Source organism: Bacillus rossius, chromosome 3 (genome assembly GCF_032445375.1).
Source record: "Bacillus rossius redtenbacheri isolate Brsri chromosome 3, Brsri_v3, whole genome shotgun sequence".
Lineage (NCBI taxonomy): Eukaryota > Metazoa > Arthropoda > Insecta > Phasmatodea > Bacillidae > Bacillus > Bacillus rossius.
The window spans coordinates 117,931,187-117,947,018 of NC_086332.1; the positions used below are offsets into that span (position 1 = coordinate 117,931,187).

The 15,832-nt window shown below is 44.7% G+C and overlaps 1 protein-coding gene across 1 annotated transcript in view; it reads right to left on the reverse strand.

The window, feature by feature from the left end:
* LOC134531191 (mitochondrial import receptor subunit TOM70) overlaps window positions 1-15,832 on the reverse strand; it is a 118,955-nt gene that overhangs the window by 65,309 nt on the left and 37,814 nt on the right. Inside the window, exon 7 of the mRNA XM_063366833.1 lies at window positions 14,658-14,792. Within this exon, the coding sequence (XP_063222903.1) occupies window positions 14,658-14,792 (135 nt within the window). The remainder of the gene's footprint in view (window positions 1-14,657; window positions 14,793-15,832) is intronic.

Here is a 15,832-nt window from a genome sequence, read left to right on the forward strand (position 1 = left end):
ATTTACGCGCCAGAACATAAAACTAAAAATATAGTTTGTCAAAAAGCATTAGAGTAGAGAGAAGCAGTGAGGGGTACAGAGACTATTAGTTGATTTATAGAGCGCGCGTGGTATTGAGCTCATTGTTTACTTAAAAATGCCAAGTTGTTCAATAGCAATTTGTAAAAACATTAGTGGAATTATTGAATCCTATGGAATAAACACTATTTTGACAATATATATTTTGTTTTTTATTTAATTAAATTAGTAAGGTCCTTTTCAGTTATAGTGATACCAGGGAATTATGGATTCATTTTTATATGGAGGATATTATAGATTCCAGTTCAAATTGAATAGGTAATCATACCTAAGATAGGTCAGCTATACAAAATAAAGTAGTGCATCATTGCTACGCTAAGGCGGTACGAAGTTCGCCGGGTCAGCTAGTTACGAATAAAAAAGCTCTCCATAAAATGTTCTGTATCTATGACGGTTTTTGTTTTAATCACAAATGAAATGGTTCTACGTAATGGCCGCGCTCCGAGACGCAGCTAAAATAATCACTGTGCCCTCCAGAACAAGGAGAGGAGGTGGTTGGGAGAAAAAAGGCGGGGAAAGAGGGAGGACTTAGGGGAGGAGGGAAGGATGTCTACTATCCACTATCCTCGCTGCGTAAGTTGAAGCTGTTTCTGAAAGGAAATACCAGCGTGTGTAGTGGATGTCGTAGGATGGTACAGCTTCGATGCTGTTGCGATAAGACTAGAAATATTCCACAATTCAAGGATGGATTGCTGCAATACATTCACAAATTGCTGAAAAATGGTTGCAGTGTCATGCATGAAATATTGTCATTAAAAGCGTGGGATAACGCACGGGAAAACAATTTTGTTGTTGCAGGTAGTAGGCCTAAGTGGAATATAAGCTTCATGCGTCACAAAAACCTGTCAAGATGGACAAGAAAATTGCTTATGTCAGAGGGGGAGATATGGTCACGATAGCTCACATGTTTACTTTTAGATTTCCCCCTCTACCGAAAGTTAGACAGAAACTGTCCTGGGGGGGGGGGGGGGGAAGCGAAGGGAAGGGAAACTTGTGTAAGTGATAGTGCTAAACAGAGAGAGAGCATGTTGTTTGTCACCAGTCTCCCCCCCCCCCCCCACTTCCTTATTCGCCCCTACCTCTTCAATTTGCTAGACTGCCAGGACGCCGACGTAGCGACCACAGAACAAGGAGGGAGAGTAGCGACTCACCACGCGCAAACCCCCCCTCCCCCCCGCTCCTCTTTTTGGCTGTGTTTACTACGTGAAATTTTTTTTTCTTTCTTTGGAGATGCCATTCAAATTATCATACTTAGGAGAGGACCGACAAAGAAGCAGTCCTAATTACCAGTATGATTTATGTAGTCAAAACTGACGGTGCATTACAAAACTGTCGTAACTTCTAAGGTCTCATAGTAGCGAGGTTCCACAGTAGATAATCCTGTTTTTCCACACCGTTCGCATTGTGATTTTATTACCCTGTTGCATTTGCCATCAATTACCATGGTTTGTAATTAAGTGTATGTTTAAAACTGTTTTATTAACAATAATGTGCAAGTTTTGCTATTTTTTTGTTACTGTTATATTTCGCATTTTGCCTCAGAATTCGCAAATAATTCCCTTTCCTAGCTATGGAGATATGATTTTTTTAATGATAAACAAAACTTACTCCCTTTTCACCCCTTTTAATTTTAAATTATGGGAAAATAAAAAAAAGGCTCTATATTATTGTTGTTTATTGTCAATTTATAGCATTTAGATTAAGTAGATTTGAAAGTAAGCATTTTTCTCTCTCAAAACCACCCCTTAGGGCTGGAATCTCACTAAGTGGTAATAATAATTTGTGGTTTATAATTTTTATTCTTGTTACCAAATAATTAACATAATTATTTATTATTTTAAGAGATACAATTTCTTAAAATAAACTTTAATAAAGTGAGCTTACAAACCCACAAAAACAAATATCTATAAATTAAACAAGTACACTTCCAAAATCTACATGCAAGATGTTCCTTCTTAGTTTCTTACCTCAAGTTATATTTGATTCGGAAGTGTTCCTTTTTTCATTTTAAAATCATACTGAACCCTTTTACACCCCTTAGGGGTTACATTTAGCAAAATGATAAAATTGTGTTTGGTGGTTTTTGTATGTTTATTATTGTTATCTAATATCTATTCTCATGCTAAATTAGATTAAAAGATAAATGTTATTCAAAATCATTTTTAACCAATTTTTAACCCTTAGGGGAAGAATTTCTGCAAAATGGTAATATTGTGGTAGTTGGTAGTTTTTGTACACTTATTAATGGTAGTTAATATCTTTCATGATTGATAAGAATTGAAAATACAATTATTTATCTTTAACTACCTTTTAATTACCTTAGGGGTTGAATTTCTTAAAATGATAAAATTTAATTAGGTTTTTTTGGCATGTTTATTATTGCTACCCAATATCTATTCTAAAACTTGATTAGATTCGGAGATAAAATATTTTATCTGAAAAGCCTATTAACTTTTTTCGCCCCTTAGGGATTGAATTTCACAAAATAGTAAAATTGTAGTCAATAGTTTTTGTATTTTTTTTATGTGACCTTAAGTATAGTCTTATAATTAATTAGATTCAGAGATATAATTCACTATCTTGAAACCATATTTACCCCTTTTTCACCCCTTAAGAATTGTTTTTCTGAAATTGGTAAATGGTTGTTGGTAGTTTTTGTATATTTATATTGGTAGTTAATTTTTTCCTTACAATTGATAACATTCGGAGATTTAATTATTTATCTTAAAACCTTATTTACCTTTTTTTTCGCACCCTTAGGGGTGGAATTATTTATTAATTATTATACATAGCCTAGTGTTTAAGTTAGCCAAAGACCTTACTAATAATAATAATAATAAATATATATTTTTTTCCACTAAACTTCGATAAGTAATTTTGATTGATGTTGGAACAAACAGACAAAAATTTTAAAAACTGTTTGTTTGAGTTCTCAATAACGTAAATAGCCATTACCATAATTTTTTCACCATTTCATACAATGTACAGATAGACTTTTACCTCAGTTTCATTGTAAGTACAGATTTGGTGGACTCTGAAAACCTTATGCTATGTCTTAGTTCTGTTATAATCCTTATTATTCCATATCAGTCATATTCACATTTACCAAAAATGCACACTGTCAAGAAACTATGCAGGCATGGGCACGAAAACACACATGTGGGCACGCATATATATGAGAGTAAAATTGAGTAGAGGTGTAAAAGTAACGAAAAAGTGTGTACCCGTATGTATTAGTTACTATAACAATTAGTACTCGTTACTTTCGTATCGTTACTTGTTACTTCTGATACAGCATAACATGCTATGTTATGTAACAGCAACGAATCGAGTCGTATTTCGTACGCGTACAGTATGACGTCGCGTAAATAAAAATAAATCGAATATAAACAATTAAAAATATTTGATAATTAACAGCTTTTGTTAACCAAGAAACATCTTAATTCACATTAGAGCGGTGTACCGATACACGGCCCACATATAAATATATATATGGTCAGTAGGGCGTATTTGAGTAAATATAAACAGTGTTTGAAGGGGACCTAGTCAACAATGATCCGCGGTATTGGTAAATATTCGACTTTTCGAATGATAGTGTGACGGCGCATGCGCGCCAGCGCCAAGAGAATTAGCGGCAATCGGCAACCGACTGAACTTAAAAACGGGCCAATAGGAGAGGCCGCTGGGGACGCTCGGCGGATGTATAAAAGAGCCTCCTGGCGTTTTCTCGAGGAGTCGGTCCGCTGCACAGAGTCGGAGAACGTATCGCTTCGCGTAAGAAGTTTTCGCCACCCGCGATTCCGGGCTGCGGAATCGCGACCTGAAGTTGAACTTTCGGTATTATCAACATTTAGACGGTAATTATCGAATTCATCAACGCGTCCGCGGTCCGGGAAACGACTACGCGCGCGCCGGAACTTCGCCTGTGTGAGTGCTCTGGTGATTTAAAGTGTGTGGTGCCTACTGGGGTATCTCAACACACTCCCTGGGACAGCCTTCACGCAGACTGGAAACGGTGGAGCCAGCGCAGCATTCGCAAGGTAAGGCGCGGTCGCCTTGAGTCGACGCCAGCGCATTGTTGAACTGCAAACTCCCCTCATCTTACACGGTGATTCCAGCTACGAGACGTTATCGCAGAGACTGTGCCTCCTAATAGTAAATGTCCGCGGTCCCCCCAGAGGTCCTGGGGGTAGAAATAGCCTACAGACAGAGCCATAGCCCGGAGCAAACCCCACCCTTATTTAATGTGTAGACGGCATCTACGTGTTGTGTCGGATACCAACAATAGAGACTGAACGTGAATTGGACTCTTGTCGAGCCGGGTGCCCTTCGTAACGTCCTGCAGTTTCAATAACATTCTTGGTTTTGCTAGTCACATTGTGCCTCAGAGAACTTTAGCCATTATCAAGTATAATTCCAATGTTATGTTATTGTTTTGCCTCAAATCATTAATATTATTAAAATTTCTTGGAAAATCATATATTGTTTATTTGTACTACAGGTTAGTCTCCTTCACAAAGTTATGGCAAACAGGGCTAAGTAATGTTAAGTACTCGTGTATTGACAAATATCATCTACCATTCAGGCAGTCCTGTGTTTGTAAACAAACTAGGTGTTTGTTTACGTTTGGGTCACTCCAGTCCAGCATAAACGGTGTCTGTCGTCATATTATTAATATATGTGTACCACACCTACATACCGCACACATTCTGTCGCGCCAAGTGGGGCTCGAGTAGAGGTGACCAGGACACGTATTATTTTGGTAGTGACAGTTTCTTGCCAGAATTATGTCTCGTCAGCAACCATCGCGTGAGGTCCGAAAGCGACCTGGGCAGGAGCAGGATCATCAGGAGCAGGGTGACAACTTGTGTCACGACAGTGAAACGGACACGGCTCCCTCTGTAGATGAGTGTTCACCGATTAGGGTGATGAGTACGGCGAAAGCCGGTGCTGAAGTTCACACGGCGGACGTGGCTGTAGGCAGGTCTACGCCGGGTTCGAGTCCCGAGGCCGAGACCCCCACCATTCTGTTGGGTGTGCAACCATTATATGTACCCACCGGTGCGTACTCTGACGGGGTAGTACACAATGTATTGTCGGCCGCTTATGCGTCTAGAGACGGGCCGAGCAGCGGTTCCGAGCCGACGTCTACGGGGACGGACAGGATCGAACAGCTACTTGTGAGGCTGGCGATCAACATAGGTGCTGTCCGTACCGATTTGAACGGACGTCTGGACAGTGTTGTGGCTGATTTTGATGTTAGTGTTAGTACTCGCCTTGACAGGGCCCTGACTGACATGAGTGCACGACTGGACACTGCCACGACTGGCATGGGTGCACGTCTAGACACAGCTACCACGGATATTAATCAAAATGTCCGCGGGCAACTGAACACTGCCATGACTGACATGGGTGTACGTCTCGAAGCCGTTCACGTCAGTGTCACGGACAGTATCAACCAAATTAGGACGGACGTCGCCGACATCACTACGCGGGTGGACACGGCCATGACGGACATGGGCGTACGTCTGGACGGACTTACTACCTGTGTTAGTCACATCGAGAATGAGGTAGTTGTCGTCACGTCGCGCCTGGATGACGTCACTAAGGAGCTAGGCATTGTTGAGGGCCGCATTGAGTCTGCAGCGCAGGAGCGGCAGGATTTACAGCATCGCTGCCTGGCAAACTATGCAGTTCTCCGAGAGGAGACAACAATGATCGCGTCGTGCCTGGAAGTAATTGAAGGATCGGCTACGACATTGCACAGTAGAGTCGATGCGTTGGCCAGCAGCGCCGTGCAAGTGCAAGATCGACCAGCTGCATCGCGGGACTCGGAAACAATCATTGCATCTGACCGTCCATTCCAGGAATTGGAGCAGCGCCTGGCTAACCTGGGTTCCAATCCCGTGTGTAGCAGCGCGCCCCATCACAGTGTCACCTACAGCAGCGGTAACTCAGAGCCAGCTGCGGGAATTAGCGCAATGACCAAGCCTACTGTACCGGACTCTGCATCAGCGCCGGCAAGCGCGCCACTCAGCACACCATTGTTGGACTCGGCTGCGCTACTGCACCACCCGGCTAGGCACTGTTCGGAGTCGATGCCCAGTTTCTCCGGCAAAGTTGGGGAGAACCCAATACGTTTCCTTAATAAATTGGACGAATATTCACGGACATTTGGACTGACTGATGCGGACAAGTTAAAATGTCTCAGCACTGCACTGAAGTCCCATGCTTATTATTGGTGGGAGGTTATCATCCCTGCCACGACATCCTTCGCGCAGTTCCGTGAGTTGTTTATTCAACAATTTTGGAATCTGCGGATACAAGGCACCTTAAGGGTGCAGCTGCACTCAGAGCGCTACGATCCCAAGCGAGGCTCGTCACTGGAATCTCACATATCTCAGATATATGAGAAAACGCGATACCTGACCCTCACTATGAGCGACGAAGAATTCTACGCCACTGTCACGGAACAGCTTCCTTTACATTACCAGAAACAGCTGGTTGGACGGACGTATCGTGACGTCGCCGATTTCCGGGAGCAACTGCTGTTGCTAGATAGGCTGGAAAAGCTGACCAAGACCCAGCCAGCACAGGACAGCACGGACAAGGCGCCATTCGTGCCGAAGCCGCAGCTGGTCAATAATTATTGGCAGCAGCGTGATCGGCAAAGAGACAGCCGCCAGGTACCCGTCAACATGTTGCGCTGTGAGCGTGACGCAGGCTACGGACAACGCGGGCCGAACGACGGAGAACAACAGGGTGGACGTCAGCGCCGCAGTAGGGGCGGCAAACGGAAAACCAGCTGGTGGTCCTCACAGTCCAAGTATAACAGCGATGGAGAGGACAGCCGCAGCGCCCGACGGCAACAGCGAGACGACCGGTGTATGTCAAGGTCACGCGAGCGAGGGCGCCGGTATCACTCGGAAAATGAGTACGATAACTCCGGGCTGCAACGCCAGTCAGCCGACACCCACGGCCCGGCGGAAACGAGAAACGCACAGACGCAGGGGAAGACTAGACTGCAAAATGACACCGCTCGGAGTGCCCCGCTGCAGCGCGTCTCAAGTGACGGCAGCGCGCAACAATACGTCACGGTGCAGCAGGGAGAAGCGTCATCACAGCAGGGCTATTTTGCCCGCAACGAGCCACTCAACCCAGCTGCTGAAGTCTTTCAGACCCAGACCTACCACGCGGGTCAAGGCCAAAGCTGGTTGGCAACAATGGACGCGGGACATCCTGCGCAGCAGGGCCTGCCTAGGCAGGATAACCTGCTAAACTAGAAAGGGTCGAGGTCAATGTGCCCCGGACCGCGACCCACATTACCGGCAGAGGGGTAAAGTTAAGGCCTGTAGGGGATGATGATTGCAACTATTTCTGCCTTAGTTATAGGAAGTTTTTGTGTACTGTCATTTTACGTGACAGTGAACGTGAATTTTTGTACAATGAGTTAGAAGGAAGTGACGTATCTTACCAACAGGTTGTTTGTCCGGAAATGACAATGCAGATTAAGGGACAGGACGTGCAGGTGCTAATCGACTCAGGAGCCGAGGTTTCGTGCATGAGTGAAGAGATGCTAACATACCTAGAGCAACATAGTGCACCTCTTCCCAAGATTCCTGTACCGGCTTTGAAAATAATAGGTGTTACAGCTAGACCAAGTCCTACAGTCAACAGGCAGGTGTTGATTACGCTGGAGGGGCTAGGAAAGCCGAAGGAGTTTACAGTGTTGGTAGTACGTGGGTTAGCTAAGCCCTTGATACTAGGTGCCGATTTTTTGACTAGGTACGGTATTGTAATCGATTTTCAGCAATGGACGATAACTGTTAGCGTGACGATCCACGACCGGCGGAGCTTGCGAAACACTGGATGGCTTGCGGGAAATTCGTCGGATTGTTGCATGACGGGACCGTGGCTAGACCTATTATAATCGGCCCTTCTTCTGACGTCATGCAGGCTACCCTGGACGATTTGAGACAGTCGTTGAGTGGTATCACGACAGTGAGTGCAGACCAGCGGCAGCAGATTTTGCGGCTGTTAGAGCATCACCGAGCTGTGTTTTCAGACCGGCCCGGCCTCAACAGGTTCTACGAAGCCAAGATCCGCATCCGAGGAGGCGAGCCGTATCATCGAAAGTCGTACAACATCCCGGAAAAATTCCGCCAGCAAGCCACAGAGTATCTCCAGCTGATGTTGGACTGGGGAGTGATAAGGCGTGAGGCCAGTCCCTATGCCAATCCCATTGTTTGCGTGGCTAAGAAGGACGGCACTGTGAGACTCTGCCTCGATGCGCGGGAACTGAACCGCCTGACTGTGAAGGATCGCGAGAGCCCCACGGAAACATCGGAGATACTGCGCCTATATCAGGGCGTAAGGTTCATGTCAACGCTGGATTTGTCATCAGGGTACTGGCAGATTCCACTGGAAGACAGCTCCTGCCAGTATACCGCCTTCCTGTTTCACCATCAACAATATGTGTTTCGCGTCATGCCGTTCGGGTTGTGCAATGAGGTAGCTGAATTTACCCGGTGTTTATCAGCAACTTTGGGCCCCGAGTGCGAAGGCTTTGCAAGAGCTTACGTCGACGACATTCTCATCGCATCGTCCAGTTTTGAAGAACATCTACAGCAACTTCACATCGTCCTGAGCAAGCTACAAGGTGCTGGGATGACAGTTAAAATCCGGAAGTCAGCGTTTTGCCGGGAGGAGCTTCCGTTTCTCAGCCACATCCTGACGCCAGAAGGCATCAAGACGTCAGCGGAAAAACTTCAGGCGATCCGGGAGTTCCCCATGCCTCGAAACGTCCGCCAGTTGCGCGCGTTTCTGGGAGTGGTTGGATTTTACCGGAACCATTCCGACCGAGTAGCGGGCCTGGCAGTACCACTTTTTCAGCTGCTCAAGAAAAACTAAGTCTGGGCATGGACGCCGGAGTGCGAGACCGCATTCGAGGGATTGAAGCGGCTGTTCATGGAAGAGCGAGTCCTTCACCACCCCGTGCTGAACAGAGAGTTCCGGTTGTACACGGATGCGTCGGAATCTGCCCTGGGCTGCAAGCTGGCGCAGTGTGGCGAGGACGGCTGCGAGAAGATAGTTGCGATGGCCAGCCGGACTCTGAGTGCCGCGGAGCGGAACTATACGGTGACGGAACGCGAAGCACTTGCCATCGTGCGGGCCCTCCAAAAATTCCGTGACCTGTTGCTCGGCGAAAGAATAAAACTACTCACCGATCACCAGGCTCTGACCTGCCTTAAAGCCAGCAAGATTTTCGGCAGCCGCTTGACGAGATGGTACCTGGTACTCCAGGAGTTTGACATTGAGTACCAGTATATTAAGGGTTCAGACAACGATGCCGCTGACTATCTGAGCCGGCGCGAAGAAATTCATGTCAGACGCCACGTGTGCGAAGCGCGCACGCCAGTTCCTTGTGGCGCCTGCCGGCGCACAGCGGTTGCATAACAATCCACGCCTGAAGGAGCTACTGCGAGATCTGGGTAACCAGCAACGCGAGGACGAGTATTGTGACAAGATACGTGGTCTCCTGTTGGAGCGGCCGCCTGAGCATCCGATTCATCATCGGTTCTGTACGTCCGCTACTGACATTTTATTCTACCACTCGCAAAAACCAGGTAATTTTGACGCGGAATGGAAACCCGTTATTCCCGTCAAGATCCGGTCGGAAGTAGTCTGGGAGGTTCATCGGTCCCTAGGCCACGTCGGTAGCAACAAGCTGTACCACGCCCTATCCCATCAGCTCTACTGGCCGGGGATGCCGCGCCAGGTGGCGCGGGTGACGTCATCATGCGATCTGTGCCAGAAGGCCTAACACCCGCAAGTGAAGTTACACGGGGTGTTGCAAGCCATCATTCCAGAAGGAGCTCTCCAGTGCGTCTCAGCGGACTTGTTTGGTCCCTTGCCCGTGTCCACGGGAGGCGCCAAACACGTTTTCGTTTTGATCGACATTTTCAGCAAACATACCAAACTGTATGCTATACGGAACGCCAGTGCGAAGACGGTACTACGACACTTTAAAAGTTACGTCAAGGAGATGGGCAAGGCAGAGCGTGTGCTCACCGATCGCACTACGATGTTTGTCAGCCCGATCTGGCAACAGGGCGTTCGAGATTTGGGTGTTACCCCTACAACGATATCTGTCCGCCACCCGCAGAGCAATCCGGTTGAGAGACAGATGCGCTCGCTGGGTAACCTTCTGCGCACCTACTGTCACCACAAGCAACAATCATGGTGCAATATGCTACCGTATGCCGAGTGCATCTTAAACCATACAGTGCACTCATTGACAGGCCTAACCCCCTATGAAATCCTCTGCCGGGCACGGTCCGAAGTGATTGACCCTAACTACCTCCCGAACGTCGACAGTTTACCGAAGCAGAACGATTTACCGAGCTGCGAGGAAGTGCATGAATTTGTACGAGCGAAGCTGACGTCTGAAGCGGCTGCGAGACAGCGCCGGAAGCCGGCATCACAACCCGCAGGCTTCCAGGTAGGCGACCTTGTACTACGGAAAACAGCACCAGTGAGTAAGAAGTGGGAATTTATTACCAAGAAGCTCTGCCTTCTTTACGCTGGACCGTTTCGTGTCACGAATGTGACCAACGAGAATTGCTGCACTCTATCTAGCATCGACACCGGAGAAGTCGTCGGGAGATACAACTTAACACAACTGAGAGCTTACAAGAAGCCAGTTGTTGACTATTTGTGAACGGTGTTCATGGTGTTAGTGCTTTTCCTTAGTGTGTGTGTGCGTTGAGTGCGAAGGCCATGTGTTCCCGCCTTTTAGTATCGTGTAGACAGGTTATTGACACGTTGAACGACCGTGGCGTGTGTGCCCGTCGTGCTGTAGCGAGTTGAGTGACGTGTAATTCCGCTCCCGCTGCGTGTCTACTTACAGCGCAGGAGCTGATTAGCCGCCTGTGAGTAGTGTGTTAGTGTCTAACCTGCAAGTCACGAGTGCATCGATGCGTGAGAAAGGGGAAGAAAGAAAATAAAAAGGCGATATAAAAGTGAGGAAAAAGAATGCATTTTCAGCGCCAGCAAGTGTTAACACCGGGTGTTATAAGTGTTGTGTTTACCTGATTTTCTCTGTATAAGTGCTACGTGTAGTTAGCGTGTGTTACCCCTTCTAATGTTGTTTGTTTTCTACTTCGTCTGCAGTGCTGCACGTCTAGTTGGGTGCCTATGTTGTTTTTTTTTTTTTTGTTCCAGCCCAGCTTCGTTTGTGTGTGTTTTTTTTCTTATGTTTCTCTCTGTGTAGCGTGAGGTACGCTCCGGGAGATTTGTTTTCTGTGGCCCGTGAGTGGTCGTTTCTGTTGTAGAACAGAGTTGTGTCGTAGTGTAATGAACTCCGTTTTTCCCGTTGGTGGATTACGTGCCGAGCTGTGGCCGGCATGTCTGGGAGGCGATTAGCCTCAGCTGTTCACCGCGCGAGGGGAAGTGGGACGTGTTTTCTCCCCCCCTTCCGCGCACTCATTGGCTTTCGCCTGGGAGAAGCAGGACGGAGGAGTTTTCTCCTCTCCTGCCCGTTCCCCTCCTTTGTTTACGTTCGCGGGAGAGCAAATTTTGCTTCGTGGCCACGTGACTCCCCATGACATTTCATTCGCTTGAAGTCAATACACGAGGATTTTTGTGTTTGTATTTAAAGTCTAGAGTAGCAGTCAGTTTGTTTTGTGGTTTGTATGATGTGTAAACATAGGGAAAATTTAGTGATTATTTTATGTTTCATGTTGGGTAAATGTTAATTTGTTTCGCCAGACAGGCCATGTAAATATTTTGTATTTATTACCCAAATATTATGTATTGTAAACTTTTGTATAAGGTTTAAATTAGTGATGACAGTTTAGTACAGTAAAGTAATGATTTGAGATGGAGACTATAGGCAGGTAAATTCATACCTAGCAAAGTGTTCTTGTAATAGCTGTAGGTTCTGTACTCAGTTTCATTAATAATTTGTATGATTGTGGTTAATCGTTATGTATACAGAAACCATGTTCAGAGGAAGGCAAGTTATTTTTTTTCTCATTACTGGCAAATTAGGAAAAGGCTTAATGTGACTAGGACATTAAGAACAGAAGAGCGAACAAGAGAATAATGGCACCTTCGCAATGAACTATGAGTGAATTTATCCATGAGTTAGGTGAACGTTGGTCAACATGTCCTGCTACTGGACTGGTAGTGTGTCAAGGAGCAGCTTGCGGCAGAAAGGGGCAGTCCTTCCCCGGCTTCGGTGTCCAGCGGGAGCTGTCGCTGCCACGAGACACAGAACGCCCTGGATCCTGTACCGGGCGTAGCAGCTGTCATCTGGAGGCCCCGACACCAGCTGTTGGCGGGCTGTTCATACCGTCACTCCAAACCCCGATGGAGGTTGCTGCCATCCCTTACTCTGGTTCGTCATGTGCTACTGGGTTTCGGCGATTTCACCACCTTCTCTCAGATAAGTGTTGTATGATACTGTTGACACTTAAAACTTCCTTGGTGCGACAGTGGACCGTAAGTTTAAATTGCAACAGGAAGCGGCAAATGTGTACCGATACACGGCCCACATATAAATATATATATGGTCAGTAAGGCGTATTTGAGTAAATATAAACAGTGTTTGAAGGGGACCTAGTCAACAATGATCCGCGGTATTGGTAAATATTCGACTTTTGGAATGATAGTGTGACGGCGCATGCGCGCCAGCGCCAAGAGAATTAGCGGCAATCGGCAACCGACTGAACTTAAAAACGGGCCAATAGGAGAGGCCGCTGGGGACGCTCGGCGGATGTATAAAAGAACCTCCTGGCGTTTTCTCGAGGAGTCGGTCCGCTGCACAGAGTCGGAGAACGTATCGCTTCGCGTAAGAAGTTTTCGCCACCCGCGATTCCGGGCTGCGGAATCGCGACCTGAAGTTGAACTTTCGGTATTATCAACATTTAGACGGTAATTATCGAATTCATCAACGCGTCCGCGGTCCGGGAAACGACTACGCGCGCGCCGGAACTTCGCCTGTGTGAGTGCTCTGGTGATTTAAAGTGTGTGGTGTCTACTGGGGTATCTCAACACACTCCCTGGGACAGCCTTCACGCAGACTGGAAACGGTGGAGCCAGCGCAGCATTCGCAAGGTAAGGCGCGGTCGCCTTGAGTCGACGCCAGCGCATTGTTGAACTGCAAACTCCCCTCATCTTACACGGTGATTCCAGCTACGAGACGTTATCGCAGAGACTGTGCCTCCTAATAGTAAATGTCCGCGGTCCCCCCAGAGGTCCTGGGGGTAGAAATAGCCTACAGACAGAGCCATAGCCCGGAGCAAACCCCACCCTTATTTAATGTGTAGACGGCATCTACGTGTTGTGTCGGATACCAACAATAGAGACTGAACGTGAATTGGACTCTTGTCGAGCCGGGTGCCCTTCGTAACGTCCTGCAGTTTCAATAACATTCTTGGTTTTGCTGGTCACATTGTGCCTCAGAGAACTTTAGCCATTATCAAGTATAATTCCAATGTTATGTTATTGTTTTGCCTCAAATCATTAATATTATTAAAATTTCTTGGAAAATCATATATTGTTTATTTGTACTACAGGTTAGTCTCCTTCACAAAGTTATGGCAAACAGGGCTAAGTAATGTTAAGTACTAGTGTATTGACAAATATCATCTACCATTCAGGCAGTCCTGTGTTTGTAAACAAACTAGGTGTTTGTTTACGTTTGGGTCACTCCAGTCCAGCATAACCGGTGTCTGTCGTCATATTATTAATATATGTGTACCACACCTACATACCGCACAGCGGCTATATTATAATATATATTTTAAGATAAGAACATAAAACGTGAAAATACACGATAATAAAAAACAAAAACATACATATTTATAATTTGTAAAAAATACTTTCTTACGTTGTTTCTGTTTGAATCTAAAACTTTTTCTACACACACAATACCTTTAATAAACAGCAAAAAAACTTGGACGACGAATTTCCAAATTATACTTTTATTAATTAACAAACATCGTTCTTTGTAACGAATAAGCGCGCGCATGCGTAAAACATACGAAATATGCGAGTAACGAAATGCATTCGTGTGTAACGTTTCGTTACTCGTTACTAGATGCCGCACCAGTTACTCAGTAACGAATACATACGGTTTGCTACAGCTCTAAAATTGAGCATGCATTCCACATAAATGTACATGTGTAGATATTCAATATAATAATAATAAAACTTTGTCTTATCAGAAAATTAAAAATTTTAAGATCCATTAGACAATTTGCAAACATCAAATAAGAAAGGGCAAAAGAAAATTCATTGCAAAATAAAATAAAAATTTAATTTTAATAAATGATATTCAAAGGTGTATGCAGTGAGGAGGGGAGGGGGGAAGGTGTTATCCCTCCACCAAAATCTAAAAAAGCATCTATCATTCTTAGTAACAAAAAGAATGAAATTGAAAGCAAACAGGCAAATTGGTTCTATCCTCCCTGCTCCGGAAATGACATTCTGTGTACGCTCCTCGACATAATAAAATAAAATGCCACAAGAAATAAGTAAGCACAATTTTTGCTGAAAAACAACAGATTTCTTACCTGACCCCTGTGGTGGTAAATATCAGAATTCTCACTGTCCAGTTTCACTGCCAGATGAAAATCTTCTATGCTCTTTGAGGGCTCCTCCAACTGCATGTGAAGTGATGCTCGCTTGATCAACGCGTTAACACGTAACTGTCAGCAGACCAATCACAAGCTCTTTAATGTCTTGCCCCAGCCCAGCTGTCAATGAGGGCACTAGTCGTGTTAATCACATTTTTCATGGAATGTTTAATGGATTGCAGTGATAAAAATTAGAGAAAGTTTCATTAGCATTCCATGTCTCTTTGTAGTCACAAATATACACTTAACACATTTTGTTTACACATATACCTATAAAATTTTTCGTGTAAAGGCAAGCATTTTCTTTTTAGACATCACACAAATGTTTAAAACTTGAACTATATTATGACCGAAAATTTTACTGAATAAAACATATTTTATAAACTTAAAAGAAAATTCTAGAATTTTTAGTGACTTCTGAACTGTCCTTGAATTTTTTACCTTTGTTAATAACACTACAAGATCTTTATAAAAAATTAAATATTTACATCTTAACGGCAAATAAAAGACAGTCACATATTTACAGTGCACCTGCATGCATCATTCCTTCATCATTCAAGAGTGAAGCAGCCCAGGCAATTTTATGTTCACATTAAGGATAACTATGTGTTATAAAGTTTAGAATTGTCTGTCAGTCAGCCAATTGTGAACAATTAGCTATCAGATTTTTTATGAACAGCAATCAGGGTGTCTACAGAAGTGACAAAATCAATTTTAGTGAGTTTTGAGTGACTAACTGACCTAAATGGCAAAATTTTTTTTCAGATTTTTTTTACTTTGTACTTTTGATAAACTAATTGACACTTTTACAAAAAAATTACACATAAGGCATAACAATTATGCCTAAAAACTACCAATGACCACCAAAATTTAAAATGACATGTTATCCTAATGAGAAGATTGTGTATTTACTATACTTACTTTCTGAAATTAAAAAATTCTACAAAATGATTTTCCTACACTGAAAAAACACTTCAACAGTAGGCTAACATATATTATTATTGATAGGTAGATGTTATACTAGTTCGTCAACTTCTGGCAATGAATAGTCGCTTTTTTAATGTTCATCTCACAAATAAATAGTGTCTATAAAGTCCTAACTGGCCTATAAT